We start from the raw sequence: 23,315 nt of genomic DNA, 5'->3' as shown, positions 1-23,315 counted from the left end.
CCGGCAAACGGTACGTGCTTTTCCTACCCAATCTCTCCTACGGCCACTAATCTGCTCGAAAACCGACATAACTGCCTAAGGAGGACAGGAAAGCCGCCCATTACGGGCAAAATCCGACCTATTTTGAGAGAAGATCAATTATCGGACCGAGACGCCAAGCCGCACAGCTAGGCCGCACTAGGATTCCTCCCCTCCGTCGACTCCGTCGGCGACGGCAGCCGTTGTCATGGAGGTAACGGTTGAAGGCCGCACTATCACCGCGGAAGAGAAAAACTCAAGCGACTGGACACCGGTGCTGTATAAAGCCTACGCCTCCCGACCAGCCAGTTCGCCGAAACCTTACCGCTCTGACAACGCTACCTCAGACGCAGCTCACCCGAACGCCAACAACGCGTCGCGCCACGCAGCAGCCGTAACCGGCAGCGGCAAGACGCAGGCCCGTCTACCACCTGCGACTAAGGAGGCTAGCCTCACAGTACAGCGGAGCAAGCAGCTGCCACCACTCCCACCTAACGCTATTCGAGTAGTCATTCGCCCGCGAGGTGAACTACGACTCCTAGATGTCCCAGCACCCCGGCTCCTGAAGACAGTGCAGACCCAGCTCGATATCATTCCACCGGACGACTTCTGCCTGCGCATCCACCCGACCAACAATACTTTCACCATGGCAACCACACATTTCCCAACCGTCGAGACTCTCAAGACACTGACCTCTCTCACCCTCGGAGGCAAAACATATCCCTGCGCGGCATACGTAGCACCACCACCGGGGGCTACCAGAGGAGTCATCACGAACGCCTATGACGACGAGACGCCGACGCAACTGTACCATGACCTGGTCAAAAGAAATCCTGAATACACCATTCTAGCAGCACGACGCATGGGAAAGACACACTCCATCCTAATCACCTTCGACGAAACCACAGTCCCTCACTCCATCAAATACATGGGAGCCATCCACCGCTGCACCCCAAACCGTGGCAGTCCGGATGCCTGTACAAACTGCAGACAGCCGGGTCACCACCACGACGTATGCCCGAGTCCCAAGACAAATATCTGCCCCCGTTGTGGAACACAACACTCCCAAGAAGACACACTTTGCACGCCCAAGTGCATTCTGTGTGAGGGCCCACACCTGACAGGCACGGGATCCTGCAAGGGACGAAACCTCCCCCATCCACGGAAACAGCCAAACCACCCACAAACGCAGCAGCACGACTTGGTCCTATCCAGAGAAAATTTTCCCCATTTGTCATCCGGACTCCCACAGCCCAACCAAAACAAACCAGCTTGGTCAGTGCCGTTGAAACAAGTCTCGGACACCTCTGCGTCTTCACGCAGGCACACGACATCCTTGACTGCACAACCCAGTCTACAACGAGCCCTGGCAAAATCTCAGGAGGAGGCAGCAGCCGCTAAAGCAGAAGCTACAGCAGCCCGAGCAGAAGCCGCCGCCTTGCGTCAACACATCGCCAAGCTGGAAGCCCAGATAAGTGCTCTTGCCGCTGGTTCTACCCTTCCACGTGCTCCCGCTCCTACCACATCTTAAACTACTCCTCCCAACCCGCCTACCGCCGATACCTCGTCCTCCCACTCCGAGCCTAATTCCTCTCCTGATTTGCTGGCAATGCAGGCTGACACTGATCCCTTTACAAATTCACCTCCGTGCACAACGCCCCCTCCCTCCAAACCCATCTCATTAAACAACATACCAACCCTGCTTGAATCATTTGCAGCTCGCTTTGAGGCAAAATTGCAGGACGCTATAACTCGCATCAACGAGGAATGCACACCCATCAAAGACGCAGTAATCCGCATAACACAAGACAACGCTATTCTTAACCACCGATTCGATGTGCTAACGCAAGGATTCTCTGAACGCTCTAACTATATTGAGTCCCGACTCCCAAAGCGTGACCCCACACCAAACACACGCAAGAAGCCTAAAGCACCAGAGGAACAGGCCAACCCTATCCCTACCATAGTTCAGGGCTCCCAACCCCCTGTTACAGCTCCGTCCTTTATAGATTGTCATGATGGCAGTTCCACTCCGTAATCTTACACTCTGGCAGTGGAACTGCCGGGGATTTGGTCAGAAGCGTCACGTAATCCACCAACTGCTGTCCTGCGCTACAGGACCCGACATCCTTCCCCTGCAGGAACCCTCAAACCCCCTCACCCTACCCGGCTATGCTCCTGTTCTGCCCCTATCCCCCACACTCACTCGGGTAGCATTTCTGGTTCGTCGTTCAATCACCACCATCTCCCATTCCATAGTGATTGAAGACATTGATCACCTTCTTATTGAGCTTGTGCCGCAAAACGCTCGAGCGAACAGTGTCTTCATCCTGAATGTACATAGCCACCCTAAGTGCCTTCAAGGTAACTCGAACGCCTCTTTACCCTCGCGAAGTGCATAGCCAACAAGTGCCCCTTACTCGTCGTGGGAGACTTTAACGCCCCACATACAGCCTGGGGTTACCCACACGACACACCGAAAGGACGTCGGGTATGGTTAGCCGCGCAACAAGCCGGTCTCTCCCTGCTCACAGACCCCACCTCTCCTACACGCACGGGAAACAGTGTCTGTAAAGACACTACGCCAGACCTCATGTTCGCACATCTACTCCCTCACGCCACATGGTGCAACACACAAGAGAATCTTGGTAGCGACCATTTCATCATCGAGATTCTCTTACACATTCAACTACATCGCAGGCCTCCCAGAGGCTCCACTCTTACAAAGTGGGACTCTTTCCGCTCATGTAGAACAGCACGCACTTTCGTCCCCATCACGGACATCACCGCGTGGACCAAGAAGCTAAGCGATGTCCGATCCGTAACTTGTACTGTGTCCGAAGACTGCCCAAACGACACAATTGACTCCCGCCTCCTACATTTATGGGAGGCTAAAACAGGCCTAGAGCGCCGCTGGCAAAGGCAGCGATGGAACCGGACACTTCAGCGTCGCCTCGCCCGCCTTAACAAAGAGATAGAAACACACGCAGCGAATCTTTCACGTCAAAACTGGGAATCTATCTGCAACAAGCTTGATGGCAATATGAGTGTGCCTCAGACCTGGAACCTTTTTCGGCAGTTAATAGACTCCACTCACTCTAAGACTACCCAGAGACACGCCCTCACCAATCTCATGCACACTTCAGATATACCTCCACCAGACCTCCTCCAAGACTTTCGATATCAATACTTCCCCACATACCCTCCTGCACACCACCCTGATTATGCAGGCACTCCTAACGACCAGCTTGACCAACCTATTACAGAAGCAGAGGTACAGGCTGAACTCCAGACACTTAACACGTCCTCAGTTCCCAGCCCAGACGGGGTATATAACAAAGCCCTCAGGAATCTCGACGCCCAATCCATTGCTGCACTTACAGAATACTTTAATGAGTGCTGGCGACTGGGCAGCCTCCCACCACAATGGAAAGAGGCGAGAAACATTTTCATACCCAAACCTGGCAAACCTCTGCTTACTTCTAACCTCAGACCCATCTCCCTCACATCTTCTGTTGGCAAACTCATGGAGCATGTACTCCAGCGCAGGCTTTGCCAATACCTAGAAAGCAACAATCTCATGCCCACTAGCATGTTTGGATTTCGACCAGGGCTTTCCACACAGGACGTCTTCTTGCAGCTAAAACATCACATTCTCGACTCACAGAGCTCCAACACTAAAGCTATCATAGGGGTGGATCTCACTAAGGCATTTGATAACGTTACACACTCAGCTATCCTAGAAAACCTTACGACCCGGGAGTCGTCGCCAGGATGTACAACAACATCCGAGACTTCCTCAGCCACCGCACAGCCACGCTTACCTTCGGCGACCACAGCCTACCAGGGATCACGCTGGGAGCATGAGGTACGCCCCAGGGAGCCGTCCTCTCCCCTATTTTATTCAACATAGCACTTCTTCACCTACCACAACAGCTAGCTCAAATTCCCGACATCCATTTCAGCCTCTACGCCGACGACATCACTGTCTGGGCAAACCATGGCAGCGATGCCGAAATAGAAGAACATCTACAATTGGCACTAACCACCATCGACGCATATGTACGGGAGCGCGGCCTGACCTGCTCCCCTTCAAAATCGGAGCTTTTCCTCTACCGGCCCAACCAACACGATTCAGTCAATGCACCCATCTCCCTCGCCCTAGGTACCCATCCCATCCCACTAGTACACAAAATCCGCGTGCTAGGACTGGTTCTGCACTCCCACAGTGCGCACGGAGAAGTCATAAAGACACTTCAAACACACGCTCAACACACCACACGACTGATTCGCCGCATAGCCAACTGCAGGGCTGGCCTACGCGAGCGAAACACGACTCGCCTCACCCAGGCTCGCCTCACCCGCCTAACCCATAAGCCGCACAACATATGCCCTTCCATACCTACCCCTCAAACAGAAAGAGAGAGACCGGGTTAATGCGCTCCTACATAGTTGCACCAGAACGGCTCTACGTCTTCCCCCCAGCACATCCAACGACCGACTCCTCAAACTCAGTGTACACAACACCTTTGAGGAGCTAAAAGAAGCTACCTTTATGGCACAACTATCCCGTCTATCCAGCTCAGAGGCTGGTCGTACTTTATTGTCTCAGTTGAGCCTGACCCCAATTACAGAGCCTACCGAGGGGGTCCCCCTTTCTGCTACCCTCCGCTCTAACCTCAAAGTAACCGCCATCCCCAAGAACATGCACCCTGAGCGAGACAGGGAACGCAGAGTAGCAAGGGCTCGGGCCCTTGACAAACAGTATAGCGAGGACCATGAGGTGGTCTACGTGGACGCAGCGGAATATACGACAGGCTCCCGTATGGCCCTGGCGGTAGCCGACAATAATGCAAAGCTTCTAACCTCCAGCTCAATCATTACCAATTCGACCACAGAGGCAGAAGAGGCAGCCATCGCGCTTGCTCTCATTTCTACATCTGCCACAAAAATTATCTCCGATTCCAAATCTGCAATTTTAAATTATGCCAAGGGCTACATATCCAGCACCGCTGCTCGTTTACTACGTTTCTGGCAGCCCCGGCGCCTCATCACCCTCATCTGGACGCCAGTACTTGCTGGCCTCCCTGGCAACGAGCAGGCTCATTCCCTAGCCCGAGGTCTCACATTCCGGGCAGGAGTCGAGCCCCCTCTACGAGCCTCGGAGCGCCTGCTCTCCTTCCGTGATATTCTCTCGTACTACCGAGACAAACGAAGGGAATACGCACCCCCAGCTCCATCCCTCACCATAGCGCAGGCTGCACATTGGCGACAAATACAAACCCGAACTGCTCCATAACCAATACTGCTGCATGCCCGATACCCAGACCAATTCCCGTCATCATGCAAGCTTTGCGGCAAACCAGGAGACTTCTTACACACCCTCCTCACATGCCCCACCTTCCCTCATCCCCCATTACCAACCGCGGCGGAGTCTTACTGGGAGTCTCTTCTGACCAGCTCGTCCGCTCAAGACCAGCGCCGGATCATCTCCAGCGCTCACAGGATTGCGCTCCAGGGGCTATCCTTCGCGCTGTAGGGATGCCTCCCTCTCACATTGAGGAGGCATCCAAGTGCCATGTAGGGGGCTTCGCCCCCACCATTTACATCATTGGCAATAAAAGTTTCCACCACCACCTTCTCTCTTTCTTCTTTCACTCCTACCTTCCTCCCTTCCCTTAAGGCGCGGTTCAGGTGTCCGCCGATATATTTGTGACACTGCGCCATTTCCTTTCCTCAAAAAGCAATTTACCAATTTACTGGCGCGCGCTTAGCGCCATGCGGTTCCGTGAAGTCTCTACAAACGTTTAATAAAGCTGTATTTAACTGCGGCTCTTGATGGTATTGCGTGAAACCCACTACTTGTGAAGTCATAACCGCCCTCTGGCTGGCGAAATTGAAGCTGCAATGCAATTAAATTTCATCGTGAATTGTATGTAAAGCGCAGCGTAAATTCACATCTCAATGCATGCGCACTGCTTTACACATTATTCCACAGTAAGAACCCGCGGCGGAATATTTTCCGCCTCTACACGTTTAACAAAGAAAAAGCCAGTTTCATGGGAAAATACTAGAGATCTGTGTAAAAGTTTGCTGAAATTATATGCGAACTCAGTGCTTATTGGGGCCCTGTGGGCGCCGTGTGATCGTTACAAGGACGCCGTGCACCTCTTCACACTCACGCAAATGACCGCCAAAACAGTGTGCTCACGCTCATGCTTGCCGAAACGTCCAGCACCAGCACCACGCGTTGGGCGAGGCCTTCTTTCTGCTGCGCTTCGTCGAAGGTCACCTTGATTCGCTTTGACATGTCCGGCCTTGAGAGGCTGGAATAAGAAAACAATGTTCATTCGTTCGTTCCTTCGTCCGCTTGCTCACTAGCTCGTTCAATTTATTCGCGAGGATTCTGTATTCATTAGCCTCCAAACGATAATAAGAGCCGGAAAAGTCGGGCGGGCACCTTTAGGCTTGGTTTGGTTCATTGGGGTTTACGTCCCAAAGCAACTGAGGCTACAAGGGACGCCGTAGTGAAGGGCTCCGGAAATTTCGACCACCTGGAGTTCTTTAACGTGCTCTGACATCGCACAGTACACGGTCCTCTAGAATTTCGCCTCCATCGAAATTCGACAGCCACGGCCGGGATCGAACCCGCATTTTTCGGGCCAGTAGCCGAGTGCCATAACAACTTAGCCACCGCGGCGGGGCGGGCGGGCAGTTTTATGAAACAAGTTGTCATAGCTGCCATTGAACGCTATCTGGATTGGTACTTTCTTTTGCACTGCTAGCTTTATTTATTAATTTCCACTAGTATTAGTGGCAAATCTACAAGTAGAAGGAATGGGTTAGAAAACAGGTGGCTCTAAATGACATTTGTTTTATTACCTGCGGCAATTTTCCAGAATACTTAAACCAGGAGTTCTCAAACTGGGTTCCGCGGAACACAGGGGTTCCGCGGGCTGTCTTCTTGTGTTCCGCGAGAACCCTCACCGGCCCTGACCCGGCAGCTGATATGAGACTGGCTCTGAGTGCTACTGAGCCACGCTTTGACTTGCTCTTAAAAGGGAAGCAGTACCACCCATCACATTAGTATTTGTGTTAATCTGTGCAATAAACATTTAACCTCTGCAACTTTCCCTTTGCAAAAATGCACTCGACAACATTGCTGGTAAGTGAAAGCAGAAGGGGGGGGGGGGTTCCCTGGAACTTATTGAAGGCTTTTGGGGTTCCTCCAGGCAAAAAAGTTTGAGAACCCCTGACTTAAACAATCGTACATTAAGAGAAAATATTGTTCGAGAGAACTTTCGCGTACGCCGCTGTATTGTGTAGTTGGGCTAAAATAGTTTAGTGCTTGATCTTTTCTCTTTAAACGAGAGAGCTCCACTCGGCTACCTCACTCGCGTTGTGCCCCGCCGCGGTGTCTCAGTGGTTATGGCGCTCGGCTGCTGACCCGATAGACGCGGGTTCGATCCCGGGTGTGGCGGCTGAATTTCGATGAAGGCGAAATTCTAGAAGCCCGTGTGCTGTGCGATGTAAGTGCACGTTAAAGGACCCCAGGTGGTCGAAATTTCCGGAGCCCTTCACTACGGCGTCCCTCATAGCCTGACTTGCTTCGGGACGTTAAACCCCAATAAACCAAACCAATAAACCAATCACTGGCGTTGTGTCCCGCCTGTTAACAGTGCTGGCTCGCGCCAAGCGCGCTCACAGCAGCTGGACCAATCGGAACGCTGCGCGCGCCGCACATGCTCACATGTGGCCGGTCAAATCATCAGCTTGCAAGCGCTCGCTAGCCGAGTGAGAATCCATTGCGGGCAGCGCTGCTATAGCGAAGGTAAATAAAACGTCGACTCAGAAGTGATGGGCTCTCGCAGGCTACCATTACCCACACAAGAGGAGCTCCTTTACAAAAATTGACTGTGGCTTAGCTAAGGTTAAGCCTGCATAAGCGAAAAGCTCTCGCTGCTGTTACGTTTCGCCTTCGTCGTGAGGAAAAATCGGCTCGGTTCCAGCGGAATGCCGACGAGTCACGAAAGGCACGCGGGGTCAACGCCTGGATTAGCCACGGAAGCGGTTTCAGTAATCCACCCCGCAACTGTCCAGCCCAGCTCTGCAGTGCACCCTCCTCTACAGAAAGAAGTTAGCTGCCACGGTCGGCAGTACTTGACATTCCAAGGGGCCCGGGTGTCAGCTGGGTCCAGTCATCAAGTTTGACAGCAGCGTCCGTCTACTAGGAAGAAGTTAACAGCGAGTGTTTCTCCTGCACCGCGTGGACTTGCATGTAGCCTGGACCCTGCACGTGCGACCACATGAAAAGCGCGGGAACGCCGCTCTACGACATTCCGGTGTCTGCGCGACGTAGACGGCATCCTCTACATCTCGACACGTGACGGGGGTGTGTTCCCTAATGAAAGGGTGTGTGATGGGTGCCACAGTGAACTTTTCAGGACACTCCTTCCTCGACAAGCCCGGCCCCCACCTAGGGAGTCCAGGGAAAGGGAACGCTATAAAACTCGGCGCCGAGTACGGCCGAGTAGCTCCTGACCATCGAGCTCATCGCCATGTAGTTTCTCATCAACTCCTTGTTTTCGAGACTCTCTTACTGATACGTTCTCTCAGTTGCTGTTTGTATATAATGTAAATTTACCTGTATAAAGTTCGTCTTGTCTTTCCTGTAACCTCGTCTCCGACCTTCCTCATTCCCCTCTCCGGCACGACCATGCTACCTGATCCGTAACAACTGGTGGCAGCGGTGGGATGCTGCTACCACGACCCGTAACAACTGGTGCCAGCGGTGGGATGCTGCTACCACGACCTGTAATACTGCTTTTCAGCCAGCTCCGAAGCTACAACTTCTCGATCGGTGTTTCTGCGCCGTCCAACTGTTGCTTCTTCTTGTTCTTCCATGGCGAGTGTCTGCGCCTGTTCAATGGGCAAGCGCGCTTTATGTACTTGTTTCAAATGTGCGCTGCGCACGGCTGCGGCGAAAGGTCGAACGGTGGCGAGGATGGCCGCCTCTGTTATGGCCGCCGCCGCCGCTCACGCGTTCTCGCAACGCCTTGCGAAAGAGCCTTCTCCTCTTGGGACGGCGGCGGCGACCGCGCGGCAGCGGCGAAGGGTAAAATGGTGGCGAGGAGAAGAAGCGGCGACGCTCAGACGACGCAGTCAGCGCGGGGCGGCGACGACGGCTGCGGCAGAAAGCGGCCACGTGCGCTCCGCGTGACGTCGCTCGATTTCGCGCATGCGCAGCTGTGGCTCAAATTTATCAAGGCACACGCCAGACATGGTTTTGACGAGCCTAGTGAAGGTTTTCGCTTCAAAAACGTCGACGCGCCGCCGCCAAGTGCCGCGAAATGCAGTGAAGCGTGACGATTGGAAGCAACAGCGCCCACAGCCGGTTCAGAAAGTTGCCGGCGCCGATGCGCAGCGAAAGCTGAGTAGAAAGGGCGCTTAGAGCAGATGCGAGAAGACCCCGATAATGGCGCACCAGCGAAACCACCGATGAACAGCAGGAAGGGCTCGAAAATAGGCTTGAAATGACGCATCGGCGTGCGCCAGAACATTCATTACTGCGGCTTCGATGCCTACTGTGCAGAGAACAATATGCAGAACGGGTTCGGAGTATATTCGAGCGAGATCCGCTAGGTGGCGCCGCCCTGGTTAGCTGGCTGACTATCGTGCTCCGTTTTTCACCTGCTCCTGGCCTGGTCCAGGGCCTTGCCCGTCCCTGGATTTACAGTCCATCGCGTCAGGAAGACATCCGCACCACGAGGACACCATTCGCATCACGGCCCGCTGTCGAGCTGGCGCTCCAAGCGCCTCCAAAAATCTGCTGCGGCGCGGCGCCTCACTAACCCTAACGCGCCGCGCCTGCACCTCTGGCATGCAGCGTCTCAACAAGCCCCTGAAGCCGAGACCCACCCATACCTCGCCGGTGTCAACTTCTTCCTACGCGGCCGCCGCGGGGCCTACTCCGACCACGCTTACAGCCATGTCTCAACCGGCTGCGTTCAACACCGGCCACACCACTGCGCCCATTCCCGTCGCGTTCACCGACGCTGGGAGCTCCGAATCGACAGCCGCAACGCAGCCGGCAGCGTTCGTCACCGCCGCGGCGTCCACTGCTGGCCAACTCCACGCATTAAGGGAAGCCAAGAGCTTCGGGCCCACAGACGCATCGCAGTCGACTGCGTTCGTCGCCGCCGCCAGTGCCGCCGCACCTACTCGGACCACACTTCCCGCTGACAGCAAGTCCAGCACCTTGGTGCCTGCGTCGCAGATTGCGGCTCAGGCTGACGACACAGCAGACATGGACCTTACGGCGTCCCCGGTCGACGGCCATCCCATTCCGGCCCCTGAGGTCGGCTGGACCACCATCGGTGCCTGCCGTAAGCCTGCCTCCGCCACCCGGCCCCGCACCGAGCTCATCACAGTTGGCATACAGCTTCCCCCTGGCACCCTCAACCCCAAGATACCGCTCTACGACGTCCTCGCCGCAGTCGTCTCCGCTGCACAACTGTCCTCCGAGAGCAGTGCGGAGATTACCCTTCAGGCCAAGCCAGCCCAAAGCCTCGTCTTTTTAAAAACTCATTCCCCTCTCACCGCCCACCTCCTGCTTTCTATCACGCATCTTCAGCTTCACGGTAAGCCTATCACCATTAAAACATATGCCCCTAATCCTCCCATCTCATGCCTCGGCGTCATCCATAACGTCGGTGGCCACTTCACCCCTGATGACCTCATGCATGATATCGAATCATTCAAAACCGACATTCTTGCTGCTCGTATGATGGGCACCACTCAGTCGGTGCTCATAACTTTCGCTGGAAGCATAATCCCCCACTTTGTGTATTTCAAACGCGTTGCCTTCCGGTGCCGTCCCCATAAGCCTAAGCCTCCCACCTGCACCCGTTGTCCCGCTCTTGGACACCGCGCCCACCAGTGTCCACAGCACAGCGTTCCGGCAAAGTGCCGTCGCTGTGCTGCTCCTCTACCCGCCGACCCTTCCGCTCATGTATGTGCCCAGCCCTGGTGCGTTCATTGCCAGGTAAACACCCACCCCTCCCTCGACCCCACTTGCCCCTTTCTCCTCGGTAAACAACGCGAGTGTGCCAAAGCTGCGTACCTACGACGCCTAGCTTTGCGCCGGGCCACGCAACCCACCCCCTCCTCCTCCTCTAATCATGAACCTCCGTCAGCTCCGGTGTCACCCAGACTTCGCGCACTTTTAGTGGGAAGCTCCCAGACACCCTTAGAGCGTGTGGGGGTAGCGGTCTCGGACTCAAAGGAGATGCCCTCGACTCAGCGTGGCAAACTCAGCGGAGACCAGCTACCAAGTGACAAGAGGTTTTTGGGCGTTCGGTGCCCAGCTTTCGCTGGTCGCAAGCCAGAGAATGGGTCGGAGCCGAAGGTTCACAAAACAAAACAAAGTTTATGCAGCAAAGAGACGATACAGAGGGTTACACAATCACTAGTACAAGCACATACAAAGTGATTAATAAAACAATGCAACGCGCGCAAGTTAAACTCGAGAGAGAATACAATACAGAGGCAATATTGCACCTAAAGTGCACTAACACACGAGAGAGAGGTAAACAAACAAAACACAATTTGTTCACCGGGCACTGCGGCAGTCCGACGACCAGAGTTCCACGACGATGCCGTCCCGCAGACTGGCGAACGTTGCCTCGTTGGTCCGTGGCTGGCCGAGTGGTGTTTTCCCCGGGAGTCGAACGGGCGCGCTTCTCCGAAGCTTAAACGGCGGTCCGGACTGACTGATAGCTGTCAACGCCTTCTTTTATAGGCTCGCTTCCACGTCTGTTTGTTCAACGCGCCAGAGTAGGCGCGCACATACACGCAGCATTGGCAGTGCTGTCTCCCTTTCCTCTTCTCACCGGCCGCGCGTCCCCATTGGTCAGAGGTCGCGGGTCGCATCTCGAAGTTTCGAGCGTGTTCTTGAGTGGCGCCGACGCCGACGGGCGAGGGGGACGTGTCTTAGTGCACGCAAGGCTACGCCCTTTCCCCCCCGTCAGCTGTAGAACCGACTCGTCTGTTCCAGAGAATTCGGCGTGGATGACTCATTCCTTCGGCGCACGCCATGGCGGTGGAGAGAGAGGCACGCGCTCGGCGGGGCTTTCTCTCTCTCCCGTTGGGCTCGCGCCGGCGAGACGCCGTGCGCGCGGCGGTTTTTCTTTGTTTGTTTCTAAAATGCGCCGAATTTTGTGACATCCGGTCACGTCACCACTAGGCTCCTACGCCGCCAAAGTTAAAGGCTCCTCGGTTCCAGCGTCCCTTTCCAGCGTCTCTTCCACTGCACCACCCTCTCCATCCCTGACTGACGAGAGCCGCTCCTTCGACCTCCGGCTCGCTATGCTGGAACGCCAGCAGCGAGAGCAACAGCGCATTTCCCACGACCTACAACAACAGATCCACGCCTTGGCCCAAACCCTCCAGACAACCACCTCCTCTCTTACCTCCCAGCTTACCAAGCTAAATGAGCACCTTGCCACACTCACCACTCCCTCCTCCACCGCCCAGGTCGCCCCTTTGGCTGATCTTCTCGAAGCCACCACACAGGCACACCACACTCGCTTGGTTCAGCTCGAGACATCGGTTCTGCGGATTCTTACCACCCTCCAAGCACAATCCAAACAATTAGAATCCTTCACTTCTACGCTCCAATCCCTGCATGAGTCACTGCCCCCGGCCAAAAAGAAGGAACGCGTACCCTCACGAAGTTCTACCTCTACACTATCATAATGGCTTTTGGCGAGGACCTCGAGATTGTGCAGTGGAACTGCCGAAATCTGTGCCATAATAAGACCCCCCTCCACCAGTATCTACTCGCCCGCCCCTCCCTGCCCCATTTTCTCCTTCTCCAGGAGACCCGGACGGCCCGCACTGTCCCAGGCTACCGCGCCTACCATGCCGCTACGGCCACACCACTTGCGTCTATTTATGTACGTAGCGACGTGCTCGTGGAGCCACTTGATATCCCCTCCGTCCTTCTTAAATATTTAGTTGGTGTGGTCTATTACTACCCTTCTTCCCGCGTCTCACTCGCCCTTTTGTCTTTCTACAACCCCCCTGTTACCTCCTCTTTATTTTCCGCCATGGGCAAGTTCCTTCACTCTCTTCCTTCTAACTCCCATCTCCTCTTTGGTGGTGACTTTAATGCCCCTCACACACTCTGGAGCTACCCTCAAACCCTCGAACCCGGCCGCCTCCTCCACTGTCTGGCCCAGGAACGCCACCTCACCCTTCTCAATACTCCTGGCTCCCCTACTCGAGCGGGCACTGCCTCACAGCGTCCCACGACACCCGATCTCACTTTCTCTCGCGGTTCACTTTCATTTCACTGGCAAGTGACAGTCGAAACTCTTCTCAGTGACCACTATCTTGTCCACATTTCCACCTCTCTTTCCCACATCCCTCGATGTCATCCGGTCACTCATACTGACTGGCACGCCTTCCGCGCTAATCTCGCCTCTGACTCCTTTCAATCCTACGACGACTGGACGTCGCGCATCACTGCAGCGCTCACGTCCAGTAGCCGTCGTGTTCGCTCTTGTCACCCAGTCCCAGACCCAGATCCTCACCTACTCCGTTTATGGCATCGCCGTAAACGTCTTCAACGCTCCTTCCGCTGCCAACCCCAAAATGCCCAACTTTCTTCCCGGATCACTGCTCTGCGGGCCGAGATCGTCGCCCACTGCGCCTCACTCGAGCACTCTCGTTGGAGTGCTCTTTGTGACCGTCTTGACTCTGTATTGCACTCGCGATCCACATGGTCTCTCTTCAAATCCCTCCTTGGCACTAAGCCTGCCCTTGCTCCCACTCTAGCTAAAGCCCTCACTCAAGGAACTCCCTCCGATGTTTTTGATCAGCTCGCCTCTCTCTATCTCCCGCCCCCTCTGGCACCCTCCTACCCGGTGTACTGCGGTGGGCCTAACCCCGATCTGGACCAATCCTTCACTCTCCGGGAGCTCGAATCGGCTCTGGCTGCTAATGCTACACGCTCGGCTCCCGGTGAGGATGCCGTTACATACACCACACTTCGCAACCTTCCTGACTGCGCCAAAGAATTCCTCCTTAAAACCTACAATGATGCATGGGACAGCGGCTGCCTGCCCAGCTCCTAGACCTCCTCCCTCATTTCTATGATTCCAAAGCCGGGCAAGCCTCCCTCTCTCTCTAACCTCCGCCCAATCTCCCTGACATCATGTGTTGGTAAGACCCTTGAGCGAATGGCCCTGACTCGCCTCTCTAATTTTCTCGAGACGAGGGAGTTCTTCCCTCATTCTCTCATCGGCTTCCGACGCCACGTCTGTGCACAGGACATGTTTCTGGTTCTCCAGCACACGTTTCTGTCACCTACCCCCACTCAAATTCACGCACTTGTGACCGTCGATGTTCGCAAGGCCTTCGACGGTGTTTGCCACGACCACATCCTTTCCCAACTCGCCTCCCTAGACTGTGGCTCCCGCATGTACTGTTATATCCGGTCACTCCTCTCTAAACGTGTCGCTCGCTTTCGAGTCGACACCTATCTGTCCGACCCCCACAACCTCACCCGAGGCACTCCTCAAGGTGCTGTTCTCTCTCCTACCCTTTTCAATCTTGCTATGGCCCCTCTCGCCTCCCAGCTAGCTGAAATTCCCGACCTGCATCATATATTTTACGCCGATGACATCACTCTCTGGTGTTCGTCTGGCTCTCCTGGTCACGTACAGGACACCCTGCAACGTGGCCTAGATCTCATCGACTCCTTTCTCACCACTGCTGGCCTCTCTCCTGCTCCTGAAAAATCCGAGCTCCTTCTCCTCAACCATTCCTCATACCAGCGCTCACACAACCAATTCGTCTCTCTCCACCTTTCTGGCTCTCCCATTCCTGTCGTCACGCAGTGCAAAGTTCTTGGCTTTCCTTTGCATGCAGCCAAGAACGTGCAAGCCCTCCACCGTGCTGTCACCACCTGCCACTCCGTAACTCACCTCCTGAGGCGCGTGGTCACTCGGCGCTCAGGTCTCCACGAGGCTCATGCGTGCCGAGTTGCCCACGCGCTGGCCCTCAACAAGGTCTTGTACTTTGCACCCTACGTTTCCTTCAATCAGACTCAACTTAACGCTGTTGAGACTGCCCTTGTGGGCCTCTACAAGGCAGCTCTCAACCTCCCTATCACTACTTCTACTGCAAAGATCTTTGCAACAGGCCTCTTTCATCCTCTCCGTTCTATGCTCTCTCTCCATCATGACTCGCAGATTGCCCGGCTTTCCCTTACCCGTCAGGGTCAGTGGTTACTGACTCAAGCGGGTATCTCGCCCATTCCCTGCACCCAGTTTACCTCTCCTATTCCCACCCCGCGTCCAACATGTCCCCCGTTCTGCACGCCGGCCGTCGTCATGCGGCCGCACAGCACCATTCCCCTCTCTTTGATACCCAGGGTGTAGCTTACACGGATGCCTCCTTCGTGGCTCCTCGAGGTTCCTGCGGCTACGCCCTGTACCACCCCCACCTCCCCGCTCCTGAAACTCACACCAGCGGGTCGTTTCTACGCCCTCCGGATGCATTGTCCCTCGAAGTCCTCGCCATTGCGCATGCCCTCCAGTCATTTGCCCTCCTTCCCTCTCTTCAAGAGTACACAGTCTATTCAGACTCACAAGCCGCTATACACCACATACAGAAACGCACCCTAACCCCTTCTCTTCAACAGGAGGTCGAACGAGCGGTCTCCGCTTTGCAGCCTTCCATCGTTTTCCTCCGCTGGGTCCCTGGACATTCAGGGATTGACGGCAATGAGCTGGCTCATCAGCTCGACCGTGACACACTTTTCCGGGCACCGTTGATCCCCTGGCCCAAGCCCTCGGAGGACGGTGGGAGACTCACCCTTCGCCGCACCATAAAAGAGGTCTACCTCGAGCTCCGCCTCGACAAACGCCTTTACCCTCCCCCTCATCCATCACTCACAGTGCCGGAGGCTCGCCTTCTTCGGCACGTTCAAATGAATGCAATCATCACCCCGTCTAGCCTCTTTCTCTATCGCTATCGATCGGACCCTTCCTGTCCCAACTGCCCCTCTAACTATGCGGACCTTGCCCATTGCCTCTTCTATTGCCCGGCTGCTCAGCAGTCGGGTTCCTACCCCCCACCTTCTTTATCCATCACCACCTGGCTCGACTGGCTTGGCGCTGAAGGGGAGGAAGAACAGCGACTTCTGGTCGCCCAGGCGGTCTATATGCTCGGCCTGTAACTTTTGGCCGAATAAACGTCTTCTACTACTACTACTATTCGAGCATGTGCACCTTTCCACACAACCAGTGCACCTTTCGTCTCGATTTAGACTAGCGAGATCTCACGACTATGTTACCGACACTGTCTCGGCCGTTTCCTATTCTCGCCGACCAGCATCCGAAACATCGGACTATTCTTCTCAGCTGCGAGAGACAGTAAAAAAAAATCGCTCTCTTCTCCCGAGCGACGTGCACTGCAGGACATAATCGTGCTTCATTGCCACGTGTTCGACATTAGGCACAGAGTGACTCTCTCATCGTTGCCAGCATCTCATATGCACCGTAAAATTAACACGAGGAATAAATATCCCATTCTTCAGAAACCGTATCGAGTCGCTGCGGCTGAGGACAAAATCATTCACTGTAAGGTCCAAGAGATGCTGCGGGACAGAGTCATTCCGCTGTCTTCCAGTTCGTGGGCCGCGCCCATAATACTAGTGAGGAAGAAAGACATCTCACGGTGATTTTGCATCGATTCATCACCATCATCATCAACATGACTACGCCCACTGCAAGGCAAAGACCTTTCCCACGTCTCTCCAATTAACGCTGTCATTTGCCAGCTGCGGCCACAGTGTCCCCTCGAACTTCTTAAGTTCATCCGTCCACCTAACATTCTGCTGTCTCCTGCTGCGCTTGCTTTCTCTTGGAGTCCACTGCGTTACTCTTGAGGACCATCGGTTATATTGCATTCGCATCACATGCCCTGCCCAAGCCCATTTCTTCCTCTTGATTCCGACTAGGATGTCTCTATCCCGTGTTTGTTCCCTCGCCCACTCTGCCCGCATCCGGTATGTTAGCATTACACCCATCATTTTTCTTTTTATAGCTCGCTGCGTCCATTATCGTCCCTTAAATGCGATGACAAAGGAAAACGTGTATAAATTACCGCGCATTGATGACGTTGTGGACCGCCTTCACTCGGCGTCATACTGATCATCCTTTGAAATCCGATCTGGGTACTGGATATTACCAGTACATCCTTCACAGAGAGAAAACCACCTTCGTGACTCCCGACGGCTTCTTCATGCCATTCCGCTTGGGCGATGTGAATGCCATATTCGAGCTTTTAATGAATGCGGTCCCACGAGGATTAAAATATTATATACGCATGTGCTATTTGCATGACGTCGTCATCTTTAGCAAGACCTTTAAAGAGCACATTGAAAGCCTCGGTATGGTTCTCCACTGCATCAGCAAGGCTGCATTCCTCCTTAATTCTAAGAAGTGCTATTTCAGAGAGCGGCAAACTTTCGTCCTTAGATTCCTCGTGGATGTGGAGGAAATCTGGCCCTATCGACGGACTCTTGGTGCAGTTCGGAATTTTGAAGAACCACGAGCCCTGAAAGCCCTTCAGAATTTCCTCGGCCTGCGTTAATATTTGCGCCGCTTTATTACCGATTCGGCGCACCTTGCACACCCTCTCACTTCTCTGCAGCGTAAAGATTGGCATTTTGTGTGGAGAGCCGAATGTGGTTCTAACCAGCTGAAACCTTTACCCTACTTTGATCCCACCGCAGCTACAGAGATCCACACTGATGCCAGTGGTGTCGGCCTTGTGGCAGTGCTCGGCCAAAGTCACAGTGGTGACGAACACGTTACTGCTTGTGCAGTCGTGTGTAAAGGCCGCACTGCGAAAACAGTAGTTTCGTATGGTTGGCGATCCTGTCACATCGCGTCAACTCGAACAGAAGGGAAACGTGTCGCGGTCTCCCACCAGTCTGTGTTGGCCACATGTGTGGAACTTGTTCAGAAACTCTCTGTCACACCAGAAAAACCACTTCAATCGCGTTCCCCGGCGCTTCTCTGCTCTTGCTCAAGCGCTCTCCTCCGTGCGTATGCACAGGTGAGGAAACAAGAGACGATTTGCGCTGCGTAGCTACTGGTGGTTTTGCAGAATATCGGACGAACTAAGACCGTGCGCGGCGGCTGAGGTTCAGCCTTGCTGCTATACTGCACCGTCGATACGGACTCGGACGACGAGCCGCCACCGCAGAGAAACCACGCTCGATGATCGACGGGCTGCGAATAGCGCCTGAAAAAGGCGTTATCGAATACTTGATGCGGGAGAATCAAACACGGGCTACATGCGTCTACATTCTGTGCCCTGTGTCTACCTCTAGGCATTTCGTATTTTGCGCTGCTGTCCCACAAAGCATTATCAAACCCGCCGGTCACTACAAATCACGCCCCCATCTCGGCAGATTCAGAGAGTTTGTACCACGTTGTCAGGGTACTAAAAAAATGTAAAATTATACGCATCATTCTAGCAATGAAATGGGAACCCAGCACAATTATTCTTTTTGCTGTCCTAAAGAAATAAATGCAGCACTGCTTTCTTGTTCATCTCAAGTTCCAAAGTAGCAGGGCCGGTAACTCGCGCTCACCTGTGAAATACGGTACGCCCTAGCGATTTCTTGAAACACACATTCCTTCAGACCACGCCATTCATATTTTAGGCCTGTTATATCCCATGGAAAGCTCCTCTCTTCAATCATCGCGATCAGGTCACTTTACTGGTGGCACGAATACGACGGCGTCACGTTCAAGCGAGCAACTGGCACACTCGTATGCCAGCTCCTGCTCAGGCGGTTCTCGCGCGCAAACCCGTCAAGAAACTGCTGGAGCTCGCGGCCGAGGCAGTCCATACGCAAGGTACAAGGCATTACTTTTAGCTCCTACAGAGCCGCGTTCGTCAGAAGTGTACGCTTGCTCACAAAAATGCGAAGGGGTTCGTAGGAAACGTGCTTCTCCATGGCAGCCTGATCCGCCAACCGACGGTGGCCACGGCAGCTTTCCCGTCCATATGCGCCTGCCTGCGAGACGCCGTACCGCAGCAGACAGCATTGCGACGAAAGGAGACGCTCTTTTCTGTACGTTGAAAACTACGTTTCCAAAAACGAAAGACACCAAAGAGGTGAATCAAAGCAAAATGCTTGCTTTGGTTGGTGGGGTGTCTCTAGGAAATTCGCCCGGCCAACGAACATGGCCTACCGTGTCCACGAACGCTGTTTGTTTATTGTTCCGGTTCCTGAAAGCTGTCATACCGAGGAAACACCGCAGCAATCTGTCTCGCTTCTGTGCCGTTCGTGCAGTGTGACAAGAAGTTGTGGGACGAGTTGGTTAGGCGACTTGTTGACGGCTCGCTTGCGAACGCCTTTAGTTGATGTCGTTGTTGAGTTTCCGCAGTGTGACACGGGCTTTAACTGTTAAAAAAAGTTCGGCGAGAGCAACATAACGACCTCACGTTGCAAGATTTCTTGCTCCGGCCCACACCAGATCACAGTCTACGCTGTTCACCCTTGAGGACGGCATTCTCTGCAAGAAGAACTATTTGCTCTGTGGTGCCTGCATGCTTTTGGTTGCCCCAGGGAATTTTCGCAGTGAAATGCTGCACGCCATGCGCGACAACTTCACGTCCGGTCAACATTGGGTTTACCGCCCACTTAGAGGATTCTTGAACGCTTCTATTTACCAGCATGAATAAGACAGTGAAACAATACGTCGCAAGCTGTCCCCAATGTCAACGTCTAAAGCGAAACAGATCCCCTCCTGTAGGCCTTCTACACCCGGTCAAGCCACCATCGGCGCCTTTTGAAAAAGTTGGTGTCGACCTGCTTGGCCCCTTTCCCAAGTCTACGGAAGGACGCCGCTGGGTTGTAGTCTGTGTCGACTATCTGACAAGATACGGGAAAACTAGCGCTCGTGTCAGCGAAATCAAGTAATGTGTCAACTTTTCTGCAGCACTCACTTATCCTTCATCATGGTGCTACCGCTGTTATCTGCGAGAGTGGCCGGCAGTTAAGTGCTGACGTCGTGGAAGAGCTACAACGGCTGTGCGGATCTAACTACCGCCACTCCACACACTACCACCCACAGATCAACAGCTTTACAGAGCGCACAAGCCGCACCCTCACTAACACGCTGTGCTTGTAGTGGCATCAGATCAACGGAACTGGGACGCCCTAATACCATTCGTGACGTACGCATACAACACCGCGAAACATGAGGTCACCGAATATTCACCTTTCTAGCTGCTCTACATCAGGATGCCGCGCGCGTTTCTGAACACACTCTTTTCCTTCTCCTTTCACGAAGACATTTCCACCTACCACCTATCACGTCGCGCTGAAGAAGTTCGGCGAATATCCCGCTTGCCCACTTTCTGTTGTCAACTCCGACGGAAAGACCGCTAATGCAAGCGTCACCTTGCGGCAACAACCCCCGAGGAGATTACTTTGGCTCTGGATGCCATTGCGCAAGCGTGGGCTGTGACATCAGTTTTTCTTTAGGTATTCTGGCCTCTACGTCGTAGTGAGTCGCTTGAGCGATGTAAGCTACGTAGCTGCCAATGTTACCGCAAACGATCGGCGCTCCAGCAAGATCCAAGTTGCCGATGTGGCTCCTCTCAAGCGCTGCCACCATCGGCCACACTGACTGGCGCGAGGACGGGCTTCGTCTGCCACCGAGGAAATTGTCACGCGCCATGCAGCCACCTCGTTAGAATAAAACGAAGCCACGCTTCCACCGTGCGAGAATTATTACAGTAATTATACGGTTAAGTACTTCGACAAGCTCCAGTGATATTACTTGTGACCGGCAGCTGCTAGGACCACCCCACTCACTTCTCGAAATCCTCGTGTTTTCTGATTACATCCCAAGTGGACCGCTGATTGCAGAGGTAGTTCTGCTTGTTCGGTGCGAACGGGTTGTGGCGGCGGGGCCCGTCCATGCTGTCGCAGAACTGGCTGATCTGTAACGGGGGAAGAGTCCGTTGATGCACAGCAGCGTGGGTTACAATGTCTCAAAGAAGAAGAAGAGGAGGAGGTAAAAACTTTGTCTCCGAGATCTTACGCAGCAGAAGCGCAGCATATGAATCTCATCGGAAAGTGATAATCTCTGAAGCAGAGTGGAAGGGGCACAGGAAAGCAGGCAGGTTATGAAGGAGAGTGCTGCTGTTGCTAACTTGCGCCGAGGGATACAGAGATAATAAAAAATTCACAGGGACGCCTTATTTCATTGTTTGCTGGCAATCCGATAGGTTTAGCCTCGATAGTTTTAGTGCATTTGCCGAAAGTGCCGTCATTTTCGTTCTGGTGACGTCACTTCATGGGCATCCTTTTATTTTTCCCATCTGCAGCGTTTTTCTATTTATGATATCTCTTCTTTACAACCAATGGGAATTCTTCCCTCTGGTGATATGTCTTCCCTCTAGCAAGCAGGGAAATTTTATAACCGATGACGCATATTTATCCCAACGGCTTACTCACTAATACAAGAATTCGGGCGAGATTTCGGTGCACTCCCTAAAATACAGCTTCTGTGGCGCAAACTGCTTTTCGAGCAAGACAGAATTCAAGAGGGCACACCTATACCCTGGTGCTATCTTAATATCTTGACATCATGATCACTGTGCAGGCCTCTTAGCCACCGCTAACTTCCTTGATTTGCTTCAGACACTAAACCAGGGTTAGTAAAATAAGCCCTTTCAAAGGGAGCGGGTGATGCCGCACTTCACTACCAGGGTCAGTGAAAAATTCTTACATTCTTCTTACATGGTGACATAGGGCATAGACATGATGGATGACTGGACAGGGTCATGTATGTCCTGCTGGAAGATGACCTCGCAGTTGCCCTGAAGGCTGCATTTCTTGTCTATCGGGCACAAGTCTCCATCCGACGTTCTCGGAATGAAGACGATAGGGGCTGAGCAAGCATTCAGCTGTACCTGACAAAAGAATTCGCGCGCACATTCACCAAGTGATGAACGCATCTGATACGTCAACAGTGCAATGCAAATAAAAACACTTGCGTTCTGATTTCTTTTTCTTCTTCTCATTATTAGCTCTCAATCACTCTTGCAAAGCTCAGCAGTTACTGGTTTGGTTGGAAGGGATCCCTGGCCAGGGAAATAGGTAAACCGATTTGATTGTTGGGTGTGTTTATCTCTCTTCAATTCATCCGTTACAGCTGACAGGTCGTGTACACTGGCTCAGCCGTATAATAACCTTTACTTAGCTATTTTGCTTCCTGAAACGACTGAACTCGTTCTTTACAAAGAGAAAACATCCGTGGACTGTTTTTTCTGGCTGTTCTCGTTCTCAGCGACCACACTAGGGGCTTGGCAGCTGCACTACCATCATCATTATCATCAGCAGTAGCCTGCACACGCCCAATACTGCTGCTGGTGCTAGAAGGGATGAGAAATGTTATTTTTCACATCTACAGAATATAGCTGTATCCAGAGAGCAGATTGGGACGTCCTTTCTCAAAGGACGATGCTCTGCTTCATGTCAGAAGGTTTTTCCCCAGGGCACACGTCTTCATAGAAATAAGCAAGGAAACTGTCTAAATGAACTTATCTTTCATCGCCGCTGCTAAAAGAAACTATAATCATTCAAACTATGTCATTCTAGGGAGCTATCGGCGCACAAATTCTCGCTACATACGTGGCGGCCTCGAGCTCTGACATACCGAAGCTCTTGGAAATCTCGCCATGTCTCTTCATTCACTGCTAGATGGCGGTGCTTCAAGCGGAGAACTAGTGTTCCTGTATATTCTGTGTAAACACTGCGGAGCTCTAAAGACCTCGCTAGACTCTGTCCGTTTTTGCGTTTTATTAAGGGCGTTTAAATTTATCCCTGGCTCGCGGTCCAAAGCATCGAGCGACGATTGTGACTGTCGAGCAGAACGGCACGCCCACACCAAAAACAACCGCATAAATTCAGCTAGATCAATCCGTATTACATGCAGGTTTATTAAACAAGGTCTAAGACTTCGCCACAAAAACTTTAGGTTCTACAGTCTCAAGTTCTCTATGTTTGCTTTCAACACGAACATCTTTAAAGCAAGTATGTCTGGTCGGATTTGTGACAATGCCGGAGTCTCCGGCGCTACTCAAGCAGCGGAAAACTATATCCAATCTTTAGAGACTAGCTCGGTCCTCCACAAAAGAGAACGTGACCATATGCTCGGGATCTCTGCCCTCTGTAAATATCCTACTTCACGCGA

The 23,315-nt window shown here is 53.3% G+C and overlaps 1 protein-coding gene and 1 pseudogene across 1 annotated transcript in view; one reads left to right on the top strand and one right to left on the bottom strand.

Annotated features, from left to right (window-relative positions):
* Nucleotides 1-23,315, bottom strand: part of LOC149336294 (calcium-activated chloride channel regulator 1-like) — a 125,326-nt gene that overhangs the window by 37,829 nt on the left and 64,182 nt on the right. The window contains exons 5-7 of the mRNA XM_089554109.1: nucleotides 21,868-22,032; nucleotides 20,930-21,057; nucleotides 6,230-6,344 (exon numbers count right to left, since the gene is read on the bottom strand). Of these exons, the coding sequence (XP_089410235.1) occupies nucleotides 6,230-6,344; nucleotides 20,930-21,057; nucleotides 21,868-22,032 (408 nt within the window). The remainder of the gene's footprint in view (nucleotides 1-6,229; nucleotides 6,345-20,929; nucleotides 21,058-21,867; nucleotides 22,033-23,315) is intronic.
* On the top strand, nucleotides 227-2,056 carry LOC149336295 (uncharacterized; annotated as a pseudogene).

Source organism: Amblyomma mixtum, chromosome 7, assembly GCF_055824585.1.
Source record: "Amblyomma mixtum isolate Tamu chromosome 7, ASM5582458v1, whole genome shotgun sequence".
In the NCBI taxonomy this organism is placed as follows: domain Eukaryota; kingdom Metazoa; phylum Arthropoda; class Arachnida; order Ixodida; family Ixodidae; genus Amblyomma; species Amblyomma mixtum.
The sequence above is the reverse complement of the archived record's forward strand: the minus strand, read 5'-3'. Positions and strand labels throughout refer to the sequence as shown.